Here is a 16,719-nt window from a genome sequence, read left to right as displayed (position 1 = left end):
TTAATGTCTGCATCATGTGCTTTAATCAAGTGTTGTATTTATGGTCATTTTGTCAATAGCTGTCATTGTTGGAGTGTCATAGTTTTCTTATTGACGATGGGTATGTCATGATCTCTGAACTCCCGCAATGATTTCACAGAACTCTACATACGGAAATAGGCCTTATATGCCTGCATTTTTGATATTTCAATCTGTCTGTGTAATAGATCAGTAATTAGCCCCTCAAAATCTTTGCTACTGAGTGCCACAGCCTCTCTGTGATGGTATTTTATTTGTGCTTTCATGTTGACAGTCAATACTGTTCCTTTTAAAATATTCTTCCTTGTTTTATTTTTAGAATTATCCAGACTCTTTCATTCATGCATTATTGGGCATTGCTTTGTGCCTTGGTGTACGGTCATGTTGTAAGAGGAATTGGCTCACTCCAATCTGTTCCCACAAGGTTGGGAGCATGGAATTGTCCAAAATGTACTCCTGAATTGCTGAAAAATTACAGCAGTTATGTACAAAGGGTTTGGCAAACGGCAGTGTAGCCTGGGCTTGCCATTTCTCTCTCTCTCTCTCTCACTCACTCACTCACTCACTCACTCACTCACTCACTCACTCACCCACTCACTCACTCACTCACTCACACACACTCACACACTCACACGCTCTCTCGCTCTCTCTCTCTCACACACACACACACACTCATACTCATACTCATACTCATACTCATACACACACACACTCACACACACACACACCAGACAAGTGATTAGGGAGTCAATATTGTAGCTTGAGTGCACAAACTGCTCTCCTTTTCTTGTGTCCGCAGAGTAAGTGTGGATTTCCTGAACAACACGGTGTCTCCTGTGGACTTCACAAGCATCATGGATCCAGACAAGCTGCCTGCCAATAAACGAGTATTCATCATCAACATCACCAAGGTTTGTTTAGAGTAGGCTACAATTGAAATGGAATGGCTTACAAGCGAATTTGTTAGTTTGGAATACTAGAAAAGAGTTACTGTGTGTGGACCAAGCCAACAGAATGGATCCAGACAGACCAATAGACAAGTCTTCACTGTCAACATCCCCAATAGAACTTCCTACAATACAATTTCCATAGAATATTTGGCCACACTTTCCGAAAATCAATGGCCCCTATTTGAATATTCGAATAATATTCTAATATTATTCTCCCTGCTTGTAAACCTTGTGTGTGGGACTGTCTGACATTTAAAATCTGCACATTTAAAATGGCTATTCTAAATTTAAATTTACTTTATAAAAGCTAGTCCCATCCCTACTGGCAACGTTGTAGAGATTTGATTGACATTGTCGTTGTCTCCCAGGTGATGGAGGTGGGCCACTTCTGGGCCTTCTGTGCCGGCGAGGCGTGCGTCACTAAGCAACGGCAGCTGACTGCAGCCATCAACGCGTGCAAGCCTCGGCCGCTGACGTCCTCCCTGTACCCCAACCTGCTCTGCCTGGCACCTTTCAGAACGGACACGGACCCCGAAGCAGACGCAGACGTAGACACGTCAGGCACCTACTATCGCGCCAAGATACTGCAGGTCCCCAGCAGCTCTCTGTCTGTGGAGGTAACAATACACAAGCACACATGTACAAGTGCACGCACACACACACACTCACACACTCACTCACTCACTCACACACACACGCACTCACGCACACATTCGGTCTCTAACAGTCGACCTGCATGTACACCTGCACATCCCTTCATAAGTGTCTGTGTGTGCTGGCCTGTGTGCGTGTGTGTGTTTAGGTGTTCTTCCTGGACTTTGGGAACACTGCCACCGTGCCCACCAGCAGCCTGAGAGAGCTACCTCCGGAGCTGCAGACTATGCCATTCCAGGTAAACCAGCCTCCCTGGGGAGAGACTTCTGTATAGAGATGCACTGGATCCAAGATCCGGTTCCGGATCCGGCAGGATAATACGTTTTTTTTTCACAGGATCCGGTAGCCGAGGCTTTTCAGTCAAAATAGCTTAAGCCAACGTGATAAAAAGGGCCCATGTGTGCGAGTAGGCTATGTATTTCAACCCTTTCGTAGGATCCGGTATGAGGTATCCGGTTCCGGAACCGGCAGGGTCTTAAGCAGTGGATCCGGTATCCGGCAGAATCCTAAAATTCAGGATCCGGTGCATCTCTACTATGTATAATATAATGTAATATAATATGACACTCCAGGTACATCAGCTATGGCAAAATGTAATGTGTTACCATACTACACTCACCAGCCTCTCTCTCTCTCTCTCTCTCTCTCTCTCTCTCTCTCCCTCTCCCTCTCCATCTCTCTCTCCTCTCTCTCTCCTCTCTCTCTCTCTCTCTCTCTCTCTCTCTCTCTCTCTCTCTCCTCCCACTCCCTCTTTTCTCCTCCAGGCTCAGGAGTTCCAACTGGCATTCCTGGCCCCCTCGGCCCAGTCCATCATCTGCGGCGATCGCTGGAGCAAGCGTGCACGTAACCGCTTCGCCACGCTGGTGCACGGCCGGGCGCTGGCCGCGTGCTTGTACTCCATATTGCATGGCGTGATGCGCGTAGACCTGCTCGTGCCCTCCGACTCGGGAGAGAGCGTCAACGTCACCGACGTCCTGGTGCAGGAGGGACATGCGCGCCGTGTGCCCGAGGGCTTCGAGTCTAAGGTGAGGTGGAGGGGTCAAGGGTTACTGTGGCCATGGCCATGTGTTTTAACCCAGTGGTTCTCAACCTTTTTTGAATAAACTCCAAAAGTCTGCCCTTAGTATTAAAAAAATAAAATACCCCCAATGGCATCTAAGCACTTCCACCTCTTGGCTGTAATCTTCTCATTGCCCCCCTAGGGCTCCGCAACCCCTGAGGGGCTGTAGAACCCCCCCTTGAGAAACATTATTTTACCCTAACCATGGAAGGTGTTTTCATGTGTGCACACGTGCAGCAAAGCCATGAGGCGCTGATGTCCATGTATGAAGACCTGGAGAAAGGGACGTTCATGAAGAGCCACACCAACGCGTCCTGGGCCGACCAGAAACTGAAGGACAAGCAGGTCATCAACAAGCTCATCGACCCAAGAACAGGACCAGGGAACCCCAAGTTGAAGGTACCCCCCCAGAAACCTCCAAATCCAATGATGGACCTTATTAGTTCCCTGAAAGGGTGATGTACCCTAAAGCAAATTCTACCTACTAACTGGTATGCATCACTGAATCGCACAGGTCCCATATTCACCAAATTCTCAGAATGCACCAGACTCAATTCTACTTTAACACCTGGTGCGTCTGTCTGTGTCATCCCTTCCAGTGCAATGTTCATGGCCCTTACAGCCCCAACAAATCCAGATTCTACAGCATGACTCATACCACACACTACAGGTAAGTGTGTGTGTGTGTGTGTGTGTGTGTGTGTGTGTGTGTGTGTGTGTGTGTGTGTGTGTGTGTGTGTGTGTGTGTGTGTGTGTGTGTGTGTGTGTGTGTGTGTGTGTGTGTGTGTGTGTGTGTGTGTGTGTGTGTGTGGAATGACAATAACTTCCCTACAGAAGGGTCATGGCAGAAGATCTCATACTACCGGGTAGGGTGGCCATTTAGTCTTTTCTGTTCGCAGTATCAGTACTGGTGTCACGCACATAAGACAACAACAGCCCCAAATCTACGGAATAATCTCACAACGATTTTGATCAGCAAAAACACCTTGCTGTGGAATACCAGTCTTAGGGAGCCTCTCTCGCACTCACCCACACAGTACTGCATTTTAAAAGTCATGCTTGCGTGGGAGTCTCCATGAGGCTGCCATCCCCACAGCAAGGTATTTCTGCTGATCAAAATTGTTGTCAGATTATTCAGCAGTTTTGGTTCTTCTTGATATTAACTTAATGTGGAACATAAAATGTGTGTTCTCAGGTCTGTGGTTCTGGAGAAAGACAGTATAAACCAGGTGTCCATCAACGAGAACCCCCAGTACACACACTACAGGCTGCTGGTGGCAGGATCAGTGTCCATCAGCGGCTCAGGTATGTGTGTCTGTCTGTCTGTCTGTCTGTCTGTCTGAGATTGTCTTTTGTGTCTGTATCTGTAAAGCACGGGTGGGGAACCTCTGTCTCGAGGGCTGATTTGTGTTCATAGTACGGCCTTCGGAGGACTTTTACGGCCCTTGTAGGAATTTAAAGTGGCCCTTCAAATGAAAAAGGTTCCTCACTCCTGCTGTAAAGTTTAGCATTGCAGACAACTCAGAAAAGAGGCTATATGTCCAAAATACTTTTTTGACTGTATGCATGTTTGTGTTTGTGTTCAGGCTCTGGTATCCTCCTGAAAGAGACCACCTTCTTGCCTCACATCCCCGGCCTACCTGCTCTCATATCTATGATCTTCTGCCCTGTTATGGAACTACGGTGGGTTTGCCTGGACACCCCGTTTATTTTAAACCACTGCTGTTTTACCATGGGGTGGTGGTGTGGCTCAGGTGGTAGAGGAGCCGTTCGGCAACCAGTAGGTTGCATGTTCGTGTCCTGCTCTGCCTGACCCCATCGGTGTGTCCTTGAGCAAGATACTTCATTCCAAGTTGGTCCTGGTGGCAGGTTGGTACCCTGGGTGACGGCCACTGCCACCGGAGTGCGAATGGGTGAATTTGAGGCATGCAATGTAAAGGCGCTTTGAGTGCTCGAAGAAGTGGAAAAACTCTCTTCATGTATACCTTGAGCTGATGGTTAAACAACAATGGTTTATAATGAATTAATTAGCTGGCTAATTGTGTGTGTGTGTGTTGTACAGGACGGATGAGGAGCGTACTGAGTACAGTGGTGCACTGTGTGGTCTTGGCCCCGCCCTCCAGTCTAACGATGGTCTGCTGACCGACACCGACATGGAGATCGCCTTCGATGTCAAGATAGACTTTGATGACATCACTGAGGTAATCAACACACACGCACACCCATCCAACAACAATAACTTCAAGATAAGACAGCATCTCAGAGACCAGCACACACATGCACACCCCAACAAAAACATCAGGAGACAGTAGATTCTGACGACAAGACAAGAATGTCACAATATTGACATTGACAACATCGCGGAGGTAACAAAGATGCACCAACACATCTAAATACCACATCCCTGGTGTCGAAAGAACTAGAACAGTAGACCCAAGCACAGGTTGAGTTTCACACTAGCAACTCCTCAAACAGTGTATGGTCATACATTTGTATGACGATACACTGAATTGAATTTCAATTCAAAGTAATGCCATAATACGAACACTAGGTGGTGTCATTACCTTGAATTTCTTTGAATTTAATCTACACCACCCATTGAAAGTACATAGAACACCACCACCTAGTGTTCGTATTATGGCATTACTTTGAATTGAAATTCTTTCAATTCGAAATTTCGTACAAGCCTGATTTGTAAATCACCTAGTATAATGTTTCTCAACGGGGGCGGTTAAGCACCCCAGGGGGCATTGGGGAACTTAAAGGAGAAGTTCAGTTTTTAGATGCTCCAGCATCTCTATAACAGGGTCTGTCCGTCCGTCCGTCCGTCTGAAACGCTTTCATTAAATTGTTGTCTGTCTGAAACGCTTTCATTAAATTGTTGTCCGTCTGAAACGCTTTCTTTAAATTGTTCCTTCCTGTGGCCACAAGGCGGCAGACTTGCCATTTTGGACCTGAGCGAATGCGTGCAAGCATAGCCTTTCTATACTAAACCGGATGCTAACGTTGGCGAAAAGTAGCCTAGCCACAGGCTAACTGACAAACGTGAGGCCAACAAATCAGCCGATCGTGATGTACGCCACAAATAGACCAATCGACCTCATATTTAGACACTACAATGTTGATTTCTGCCTTCGATTTTCATCAGTTAAGAAATCTAGCGTCGGATTAACACATTATTAAGGTAGTAAAGCGAGTTGCCGCCATGTTTGTTTTCCAGAATCACCCGGGTAGAGAGCTCACGTGCAGCATTCTGGGTAATTGAGTTTCACGTTATTAACAGGGGGTGTTCACTCACGGAACTTGCTACTAGCCACATCTGGCTAACCCTAACCACGGGACAGTGCAAAATGAATGGGTGTCAATGGAGTTTTTTACCATTATAATTTTTGTGATTTTTTATAATTTTTTGTCCTGAAATATTAATATTAAGTTCGAAGCTAGAAATAATAAGACCCCATTTCAGTAGCGTTTCGATTATTTTGCGCCACTAGATTATTATATACTGGGTCACAAAGCTCAATTTTTATGGGGCCAAACCCATAAACATTAGCACGATGCTAGCGAGTACAGGTTGAAATCTTCTAACCTGCTGTAAAACTACACACCTGAACGATTTGTCAGTACAGCCTATTGTTAAACAACAGTCATAGTGCTTACCAGGAATGTTTTGTTGATAATATTTGTGACTGGAAATGGCAGTAGCAATGTATTTAGCATCGGTTCCCCTTTCCATTCCATACATTTTCCCACATGAAGGACTGCCCTACGCTCGTTACTGCAGTGTGCATGCAAAGCTAACTGGCTACAATGGGAACCAATGAGACTGAGCCTTCTCCCTGTGTTCTAATTTCTCTGTTATTAATGCACAAAATGCGTGTTTTTAAAAAAATGCAGTGAGTTTAAAAAATCAAACCAACTGCCATTTGGAAGGGCAATGGTGCTTTTCGTTGCGCTCAGAGAGAGTACAGGAGAGAACGCGTCTTTCGTAATTGCTTTGAAGTCGTGTGCATTTGATAAACTCTGGCATGGATGTTCACTGCTTTGTGCCTTGACGGTGAAGCTGGTATTGAAAAAAAGTCCATAATTCACCTAAAGGGTCAACCCATAAGCGCATGATTCACCCAAACGGTTTTATTTATTTATTATTTGTCGATGTTTAGATTCTTTCCCACATGCACATAATGCTGAAATGGCGTGATACTAAAGGTTGTTAGACCTAATAAATGTCTGGTAATTTGTAATGTAGCCTACTTCATCTAGGCTATGTGAAATTTCAAATCATAGCCTATGGTTCTTTTCCAAATCCAAGAATGATGATAAGCTTATTATACCCTAAACTGCAAAAAATAAAGCCATGTCTCGCCATTTTGCTGCCTTGCTGCCTGCCACAATATTTGGAGTGTCCATGATGACCAATAAACAAAAAGTACATCCTCAGGGGGCGTTGACAGGCTAGGAGGAGGCCAGAGGGGCGTTTGGGGGGGAAAATGGCATAGTTGGAACTGGCATAGAGGGACGCATCTGTTGTCCGCCTGTCGGCCTTGTTTTAACATTAAAGCCATTTTCTGGGTGGTCTGCAATGTTTTAGAGTCCCCCTCACCGTTAATTTCATGTTTGCTGCAGTCTCTGTTATTTGGCTGATTTGGATTTGATCTCAACCAGCTTTAGAATGACCGTCTATGAGCACCTGCAACTCTGTTTTTAAACTCACCTTAAACACACCAGCAATACAACAGCACATTGAAATTGGCAGGAGTGCTCCTTTGTACATGTATCAGCTTCTGTACAAGTGTATATCCTTCGAGAGCGATAAAGTAGCTCTTCCCTTCTACTTCTCCATAAGTTACACATAATCACACAATTATCACAAAGCTCTTTTCTTCTCCTGTCTCTTAGGTGAACGGGTTGCGAGCAGCGATCAACCGTTTGGTGTGCGAGGGCACGAACGGTGTTCTGCACCTGCAGCCTGAACAGATCAGTGGATATCAGCAGGATGCCAGAGACCGCCTCATTAGGTGTGGCCTTTGTCTTCCTTCCTTCTTTCCTTTCTTTCCTTTCTTTATTGAGTGCTCTCCTTCACACACACACACACACACACATACACACACACACACTGTGCCAGTTCGGTGGTGGTCTGGTGTTGTCACTTTAAGCATGTATGATGAACTCTTAACACATTCACTCCCATGTCATGTCACATCTCAAAATTACTTCCTAGAGAATCAAAACATGCCCAGACAGTGCCTTGCTAGCTAGTCTATTCCTAAACACATGATGGGAGGATACAGTTTTGCTGTCATCAAGATAGGTGTGACAAAAGACCAACAAAGGTCGGCGTCGGCGCCTGCACTTAACACCCGTGTATTGCTTTGTGCATGCAGTAGCTCAGTGGTTCCCAACTTATGGGTCGGGACCCAACCTATGGGTCGCCAAAGATCCACAGGGGGTCGCGGAGCCCTCTTGATTTTAAGGGGTTTCATTTTAAATATATATAGCCCATGTTGAATAAATGCATTTAACTAATAAATGCATTGAAGCAACAAATGAAGAGCTCTTTTCCAAAATGAGATATAACCTTTTTATAGAATGTTGGCAAATGGACATTTTTATATTGGCCATTCCATTGAATTGCATTGCAAAATGCATTTTTATAGAGGTTTAAAAAGTATGTTCTCAAAATATTTGAATGGCAAGAATTCACACATAGATGATAGGACTTCTTAACAGTCAATTCCAATATTAAAATGCAAAAAGTCAAAAATGGTGGATATAGCGTTTTGGAAAAGAGCTCTTCAAATAGTAAGATGCTCTATTAAAGGTACACTGTGCAGGAAATGGTCAAAAAAGGTACTGCAACTATGCTGCTCATTGAAACTAGGCTGCCTATTGCCAAATTTGATCTTTACATGAAAGTTTACTAAGTAATAAACAAATATTTTCTAGTATGATCCAAGTAGAGTCATTTTTGCAGCTAAAAATGGCTATTTTTGGAAATTCAAAATGGCGGACCATGGAGAAGATCCCCCTTTTCATGTATGAAAAGTGCAATTTTTCCAGTCATAATGAATACTTAGAATTTGATGGTGGTGGTAAGTATTCATGAAAAAGGTAACATTAGTGAATGGGCAGCATGAATTCTGGAAATAAACAACTACAAATCTCACACAGTGTCCCTTTAAACATTTATTCTATATTTGACCAAAGACGAATTGAGGAATAAAATAAGTAAAATGAGTTTTCTCAGGAAAGTTTTCCCGGGCGATCGCGTGGTTGGGTCACAAAAGCTTAAAAGTAAAGCAATAGTAAAAATATGGGTCCCTTACGAAAAAGGTTGGGAACCACTGCAGTAGCTTACTGGAGACATTGAGAATGGACTAGCTCCGAAACGTCTGTTTCTCCAGTTAAAGGGACAGTTTGGTCAATTTCAATATGCAGTTGTATTGCTCACGCTACCCTTGACTTGTCAGTACCTGCTGATGCAACATTTTTCGGCTCAGCCCTTTCCGATATATGAGCCATTCTAATGGGGGCAGCGTTTGTTTACATTTTAAAAAAATGAAACATAGGCCAACTCCAAATATTTTCCCAAAAGGTACTGCTGTTTGCTAGTTGTCTGCTGATGTTTTATAACCTTTTGGATGTTTTTGGGAATAAATAAAAATGTTTTTTTGAAATGTAAACAAAGAGCTGCCCCCATTACAATGACCAGAATCTCGGAAACGGCTGAAGAAGAAGAAAAAAAAATCTCAGGCACTGACAAGTCCAGGGTAGTGTGAGCATTACAACTGCATGTTGAAATTGACCAAACTGTAACTTTAACATCAGACTTCTGTTAAATTTCGGCTTCAATACATTTTTTCACACAAGCCTTGTGTGCGCCTCCTTTTTCCATTATCTTGAGTGATCAATGGAAGGTTGTAATGAAAAACAGCATGCAACACAGTAGGAAGCAACCTAATTTTGGGTAAGTAGGCTACTTTGCTACGTCTACTTTTATCTTCAGAATGAAAAATGCCAGTCAAGTGACATTAGCTAGTTAGCACTTCAGATGATGTGGCTCTGAACATTAGCCTGACCAGGTGATTTTTGCATCGAAATGGGGAACCTAAGTCACGCCCTCTACTTCCTGGCTCATGGGGCAGGGGGAGTCAAAAAATAATTACTGGTCTTGAAAATGAGTGTTTCTTTATACACCAATCGAAACCTTGGACCTTCACCTATGCGCCACAAATCCAAAAATCACTCATTTTCAAGCCCAGTAATCATTTTTTGACTCCCTCTGCCCCATGAACCAGGAAGTAGAGGGCATAACTTAGGTGCCCCATAGTTTACTTGGAAGCTGCTGGAGTTGTTCTTCGGGCGTGAAAATACATTTAGACCCTCAGTTTAAATTCGGACAGTCAAAGAGCGCACCCGTGACAAAAAGGCTTTTTCTCCATTCGAATGTGGGAAAACGCTAGTTCTACCTAAACTAATGCTCACTTAGAGTTGAATAACTTCGGAATGGAATAAGCTAAAAACATACCGTAAAGCAGTGGTTCTTAACTGGAATAGTCTTGGGACCCACAATTTTCCACCGTCATTATGTTGTGACCCAATATTTTGTTGTGCCTTCAAATAATTATCTTCAAATTATCGTCTGTAGGTTTAAGACAAAATATTCGGTGGCTGTTCAAAAAATGATGAAACTGGCTGGGAGTCTACAGCTAAAATTCCAAAAAACGCCTGGTATTCAATGTGTTAATACTAATTAAGTCTTAAAGGGGTATGCCACTATTTTGCGGCTTAATACAGTTAAAACCGTTGGCTGGGATTATTTTTCATGTTAAGCGTTGTCTTGCTTTAAGACAAGTCAAAAGATGGAATATGTCGCTAAGCTAGTGAAAGTCAATGGATCCATATTCCGACATATTCCCTCTTTCAACTTGTCTTAAAGCAAGACAACGCTTAACATGAAAAATAAGACATTTTACCACCTTTATAAACCCCAGCCAACGGTTTTAACTGTATTAAGCCTCAAAATAGTGGCATACCCCTTTAATACTTCTTAGTAGTACTCTACTGTAATACATGACCACCTCCCTCCTTCCGCACACTTTTTGCACAGGCAAATTCCTTTCACTGCATGCTTCACCGAAGTGGCTTGACGTACAGTATGTGACCAATAACCCATGCTAGTATCCTTGTAATGGGTAACTGTGGTGTTGTTGAGCAGGCTCTTCACCAGGTCTCCTCTGCGGGAAGACAAGGCGCCCGTCTACCATCAGAAGCCCAAGAAATGGAATCAGGTACAGACCTTAATTAACATCTCAATCATAGGGATGAATCAGTAGAATACAGATACACTTCCTAGTCAGCACCAGTACCATATAGTAAAACACAATAGCATGGAACAAAACAATGCGTTATCACAGTGGTTCCCAAACTTTTTTCCCTGCGCACCCCCTTTTACATTTCAGTGTGGTTCGCGCACCCCCTAAGCAAATGTTGCACAGCCGCACATTTTGAGCAAACCTCATTTCCAATAGACATGACGTTTTTTCTGCCATCACTACAATGGAACTGGTTGAATGACAAGTCTAGGAGTTTACATTAAAGATGAATCCTTCCAGCACACAGTACAATTCACCAAACAACATGTAATGTTTATTAATTCTTTAAAAACACACATCTCAGCCAGTGCTCGATTCAGCTTGCGCACCCCCTTGTGGCAAGCTGCACACCCCCAGGGGTGCACGCACCCCAGTTTGGAAAACCCTACGTTATCAGGTACAATACTGCATCAGCATCACTATCATAAAGTAGTACAAAGCAGCAAAACATTCTGAAATACACCAGCAGTGTGCACATCGACTGAGATTTTGTTGCTTGGCTCATAGTATGAGGATTTCTTGGCTTACACAGAAGTGAACAAGGGTCATTGACGTTTTGAGTAGTCAGGTGGTGCAACTGTTGTATGAATTAAATTATTATTATTTTTGCTGAGATGTATTAAAAACATTCACTCCATGTAAATGAAATGTGTTCAATAACAATAGTGACATTACCTGTGTTTGTGCCACCCTGATGTCTGCTACTGAAAACATGTTTAGTAAAAAAGCCGCACTCTCTGGTGTAATTCTTGCAGTTTTGAGTCTGGCGCTGAAGAAGGCTTAGGCCGAAGCATCTGTCTGTCATGCTAACCCAGTAGATTAAAGCTGCAAGAATTACACCCGAGAGTGCGGCTTTTTTACTAAACATGAACTTTGCTGTTTGCTCGCACCCAAAGACCTTGTAAGAAACAGTTGGGAGTTGAGCACACTTTCTAAAAAAAGACCTGTTACCGAAAACATCAATGACCCATGAACCAGACGTAGACCGGCTTGTTTGGTTTGACATGTCAACATTTTGGGTACTTATTTATTGTGTTTTTGTGCAGGTGGATCCCTCACTCATCATGGAGTTGGCTAACAAGGATGACAAAACCAAAGGTCATCTGTTCCAAATGCACTCAGTAACTATTCTTGACATTTGAAAGGAGGAAAAGGGAAAAAACCCAAAAGAATTCACACACTATGTGGTTTGTGTGAAGAAGTGTGAATTTTTTGCTCTGTTTACAGCCATAGTTAATGTGTGGTGATATGCACTTTTATAGAGAACACTAAGGACAGTGAATTTAATTTTATTGTTGACATCTTTTCTAAAAAAAAGAGAATTATGTTTAGGTTCATTTTTTAATTTTTTGGTTTGTCACAAGAAGGCAATTGTTGAAAGTACTTGTATATTTTAGTCAGGTTTCTATATAAAGTACATTTCTGTGTTGGTGAAGGAATCGCTGTCTCCCGTCATTATTTCACGTTAGGGGTGTGTGTGGAGTCCTAGCCTGGAGTGCATTTCTCAACAACCGTAGTTGTTAACTGTTAGCTACTTTGTTGGCTGTTATGCAATTTCCCATTGGTATCTACCCAAGTTGCTGAATGGCTATTGGCTACACTTTCGACACTTTCCTTGAGTGCGTTTCTCGACAACATTGTTGCTAACTAGATTAGCAACTAGTAGGTTGCAATGTAATTTCCAATTTGCAACCAAGTACGTCACTCAGTGGTTTGCAACGACACACGAAAAACGCATTCCTCCCTTATGAAAATCGACCATAGTCAACCATTACTTCTTGGTTAGTTAGTTTTTCTTAGTTATTAGATTTTTTTTTGTTTGTCTGTTTGTTTTTTTGCATGGTTCGGCGCGGTTTATGTTTTGACTATGGTTTAACTATAAAATGTACCATGATTTTACTCTGAACTAAAAAATGAAAATAAATTGTCCACCTTCAAATATCCAAAGGAAAGTGCTCAGAATAATGGTTGAGTTGCACATAGTCCATGGCAGGAAAAATAAAGCCTATTGTCCTGCCAATGTTTTCACAATGGATTACAGACTGGAAAGCCTATTGGAAGAGATTAAAACTCATGTCCATCTCAATTGATGTTCAAAATTTGATAGTGTCGCCATTTTCCAAAATGGCAGACTTTCATGCACTTGTGACTATACTGTACGAGTAATTTTCATAAAGCATTACCTATTCCCTTACATACATGTTTAACAAGGTTGACTAAACTGTTTAAAACTAAGAAAGGGGAAAATAAAGTTGGCCACCTTGCAATATCCAAAGGAAAGTGCTGAAAATATGACATACATACAGACATTTTTCACAATACTGTAAGGCCATAATGATCAATAAAGATGACCTTTTTTCAGTTAAGTTCTGTCCTATCTCCTTACAGATACGAGTACCAAGGTTGGCTAAAAAGAGGTATGAATAGGCCTGCAGATTCTGGCCACATTATTAGAATATCGTGAAAGTTTATTTCCATAATTTCATCAATGTTTAACTTCCATGGATTGTAGATGCATTGTCCACATTTTGAACTATTCCAATCATTCATATTTTTACATATTTTGGCCGTCCAGCTAAAAAAAAAACCATGAATTGTGGAATTCACATTATTACATTTATTAAATAAATCAACTTATGAGTAAATGTCAAAATTCTTCAAATTAAGTCTACTTTCATGAACAAAAATGCATTGGGGACATTGCACAGCCACTGCACATATGTCAAAGCAAGAACATTAGGGAAAGTAATTCAATTTTATAATATTTCACAGAAAAAGAAGAAATGTTATGTTAAAAAAAAATAGCAGTGTTGATATCTGTCTTTGGAAATTCAAAAATTTACTGTACAAATGAACAAATTCTTGAAAATTCAACTTTGCTGAGCATCCTAAACTAATATTTTGGTGCATAACCATGGTTTCTGATACCTGCAACCAAAGTCTGACAACGGTCAACGGGTAGCAGCCCAGGTTAATTGTACTACATTCCACAATTCATCTGCATTTCTAGGTTTTACTTCATGAACAGCATTTTTTTATGTCAGCCCACAAGTTATCGAGGGGATAAAGGTCCCGGAATTGTGCTGGCCACAACATTACTTGGAAGCATTTTGTCTGGATTTTGCTTGCTTGTTGGTGTGTTTGGAGTCATTGTCTTGTTGAAACATCCACTTTAAGGGTATTTTCTCTTCAGTATAGATAGAGCAACAGGACTTCTTGCAGTATCCTGATGTACTCAACTGATCCATGATACCCGGCATGTAGAAAATCGGACCAACATTGTAAAACAAACATACAAAAAACATCCCCATTATGATACTTGCACCACCATTAGATAAGATTATATAAAATTGGTCTTTTTGGGTCTAAGGGTCACAGACAGTTTACCGGACATCCTATAATGTGTACTATACTGTACCCTGTACCTGGTGAATGTCCAGGGGACACTTGCTGTCGGTGGTACTGAAACCCTTCATTTTCACAAAACTATTATTGGAATAATGCTAAAAAATAACATTTTCCATGTGTACTGTAGATTCTCTCTTGTACAGATAAATTGTTTGTTCATAAAGAGTAAAGATGTAAGCAGTCATTTTTATGTTAGAGCAATTTATTGAAGCAAAAACTTATTTTCAACATTCTTTTTAAGGTTGACACCCATGGTATGATCATTGGGTAGGAATGACTGATGGGCTAATTACTGCAGGAAATGACTGATACAGATCAGAAGTGCCAGCACAGCACAGCAGCTCCAATACACTAAAGCCTGCAAGTGTCAAAGACAATGACAGAATGTGTGTTTCTGCATTATCATTTTGCAGGGGTGGGGAAGGTGGTATTTCCACATTATTGATACAGACCCGTGTCCAGCCCTATTGCTTTGACAGGAATGAGAGAATGAGAAATAAGGTTTACAGATATGAATTGTATCCATTTGTACAGTAAGGGAACCTACATGTAACCACTGACATTAGCTTTTTTAAGTTAAGGACTTTTTGCTCAGTGACTCAGTTTCCCACTTAACCGCCCCTACATGCCTCTGTCCATGGTGCTGATTTGTCCCCATTGGCCTCCAGTCTCCTTTGTACACTACAGAGCAGTCAGCCATGGCCTTGTCACAATTACTGGACTGGAACATGATACTGGAACGTGATACAATTTAGTTACATTTAACAAAAAATGTGCTGCTTGTCTTTTATGCGACTCAGTGAAAGAAATACTACTATTTCTGGAATTATTTTTATTGGATTATTTGCCATTTGTGGTGGTTCTGACCTTACCTGACCTTAAAATGTGTTAATGTTATTTAGTGTCAAATGTATGTTGCCTGTCTTTAGTGCACACCCCTTCTCAGCAGTGAGGAGAACAGTGACAAGAATAGACAAAGTCATTCACGTGCAGAGGAAAACACCATTCCACAGATTACTCCCATGCAGGGCCCACAACAGGCCAGTTGATCACTTTCAAAGCCTGTGTAAGCCATCCCTGGCTGAGTGATTCTTGTCAACTGCAAAATACAATCAATGAGGCTTGTCCGGAATTTGTTTTGAGTGAGGCAGCATTCCTGAATTTATAATGAGTTACGGGCAAAGAGCTGAGACAGTTGGTTGAGAGGTATGTTTTTCTGTGTGTACGTGTGTACACACGCGCGCGTGCAATTGGGTACCTCAAATGCAAATGCAAAGGCCACAAAGCAGTCGGGCAACAGAACTCACCAACAGCAAAGTTTTTTTTTCGGAGAAACTAAATACCACAGTTTGTGATGATGCAGTAAATAACTCTGTTTCCCTTTCTTGAAGGATTAAGTTCATTCCACAACATCGTTCACTACTAACACGTTTCCAGTTCCTGTAAGAACCCAGATCTGGTTCAGCAGCATCACTGTTGTGCACGAGACCTTGACTGGCAGCTTACATTGCTACGTGTGTGCCTTTACCAACTTTTTCAACAGGGGTGGCAAAAAAAGGGGTCCCTGCTCAAAAAGTTTGGGAACCACTGACCTACGCGACGTGGTGAATCTGCGAGATACCCCCAATGGGATATAATAAAGGATTAATAATTAATAATTTCAGTTTACTGAACTGAAGTGGTAATAATAATAGAAATATAATTTAATAATATAATAATTATTATTCATTCGGAGTGGAGAGGTCCCTGGAGTTTCCAGAGGGAGGCGCCAAAAACTGGGAAACTAAATGCCGGAGCAGCGCGTGTGTGGATTCAAAAAGGAAACTCGCAGTCTCGGATAGAGGACACTTCACAAGCAAGCCTTCAGCACTGCCGCGCAAAAACAGCTAGGACTACTGTACAACAATTACACACTTTCCAGTGGGTTTCCCCCCGTTAAACTCACTGCGTGATATCGTTTTGATAAACCCTGTTTATGTTCTATGTTCCTTGAAGTTTCGTGTCTCCAGTCCCAGCAATGAAGTCTCCAGGCTGAGGTGGGTAAAATCTGCCATGTTCGGTCTGCTCCACGGTCAATGACCGTCCACGTGCTGAGATGAAATGAAATTGTGTGCAGTAATTGAGCTAGCGGGCTAAAATGTGTTGCCAACAGAAAATGGAAACGGCACCCTGTTGCCACACGATAGGCTAGCTAGGTAATGCTATTTTCTGGTAGCCCAATTTCCAATTCAGTATTCAACCTGTAGGCCTAACA

General features: G+C 42.2%; 1 protein-coding gene across 1 annotated transcript in view; it reads left to right on the top strand.

Annotated features, from left to right (window-relative positions):
• Positions 1 to 12,496, top strand: part of tdrd9 (tudor domain containing 9) — a 39,461-nt gene extending 26,965 nt beyond the window's left edge. Inside the window, exons 24-35 of the mRNA XM_063217348.1 lie at positions 818 to 929; positions 1,337 to 1,585; positions 1,771 to 1,860; positions 2,387 to 2,647; positions 2,920 to 3,081; positions 3,282 to 3,352; positions 3,878 to 3,987; positions 4,269 to 4,365; positions 4,745 to 4,883; positions 7,582 to 7,700; positions 10,901 to 10,973; positions 12,104 to 12,496. Of these exons, the coding sequence (XP_063073418.1) occupies positions 818 to 929; positions 1,337 to 1,585; positions 1,771 to 1,860; positions 2,387 to 2,647; positions 2,920 to 3,081; positions 3,282 to 3,352; positions 3,878 to 3,987; positions 4,269 to 4,365; positions 4,745 to 4,883; positions 7,582 to 7,700; positions 10,901 to 10,973; positions 12,104 to 12,199 (1,579 nt within the window). The 3' untranslated portion in view covers positions 12,200 to 12,496. The remainder of the gene's footprint in view (positions 1 to 817; positions 930 to 1,336; positions 1,586 to 1,770; positions 1,861 to 2,386; positions 2,648 to 2,919; positions 3,082 to 3,281; positions 3,353 to 3,877; positions 3,988 to 4,268; positions 4,366 to 4,744; positions 4,884 to 7,581; positions 7,701 to 10,900; positions 10,974 to 12,103) is intronic.
• The last annotated feature ends 4,223 nt before the right edge of the window (positions 12,497 to 16,719 follow it).

The sequence above is a fragment of the Engraulis encrasicolus genome, chromosome 15 (genome assembly GCF_034702125.1).
Source record: "Engraulis encrasicolus isolate BLACKSEA-1 chromosome 15, IST_EnEncr_1.0, whole genome shotgun sequence".
NCBI classification, from domain to species: Eukaryota; Metazoa; Chordata; class Actinopteri; order Clupeiformes; family Engraulidae; genus Engraulis; species Engraulis encrasicolus.
The sequence above is the reverse complement of the archived record's forward strand: the minus strand, read 5'-3'. Positions and strand labels throughout refer to the sequence as shown.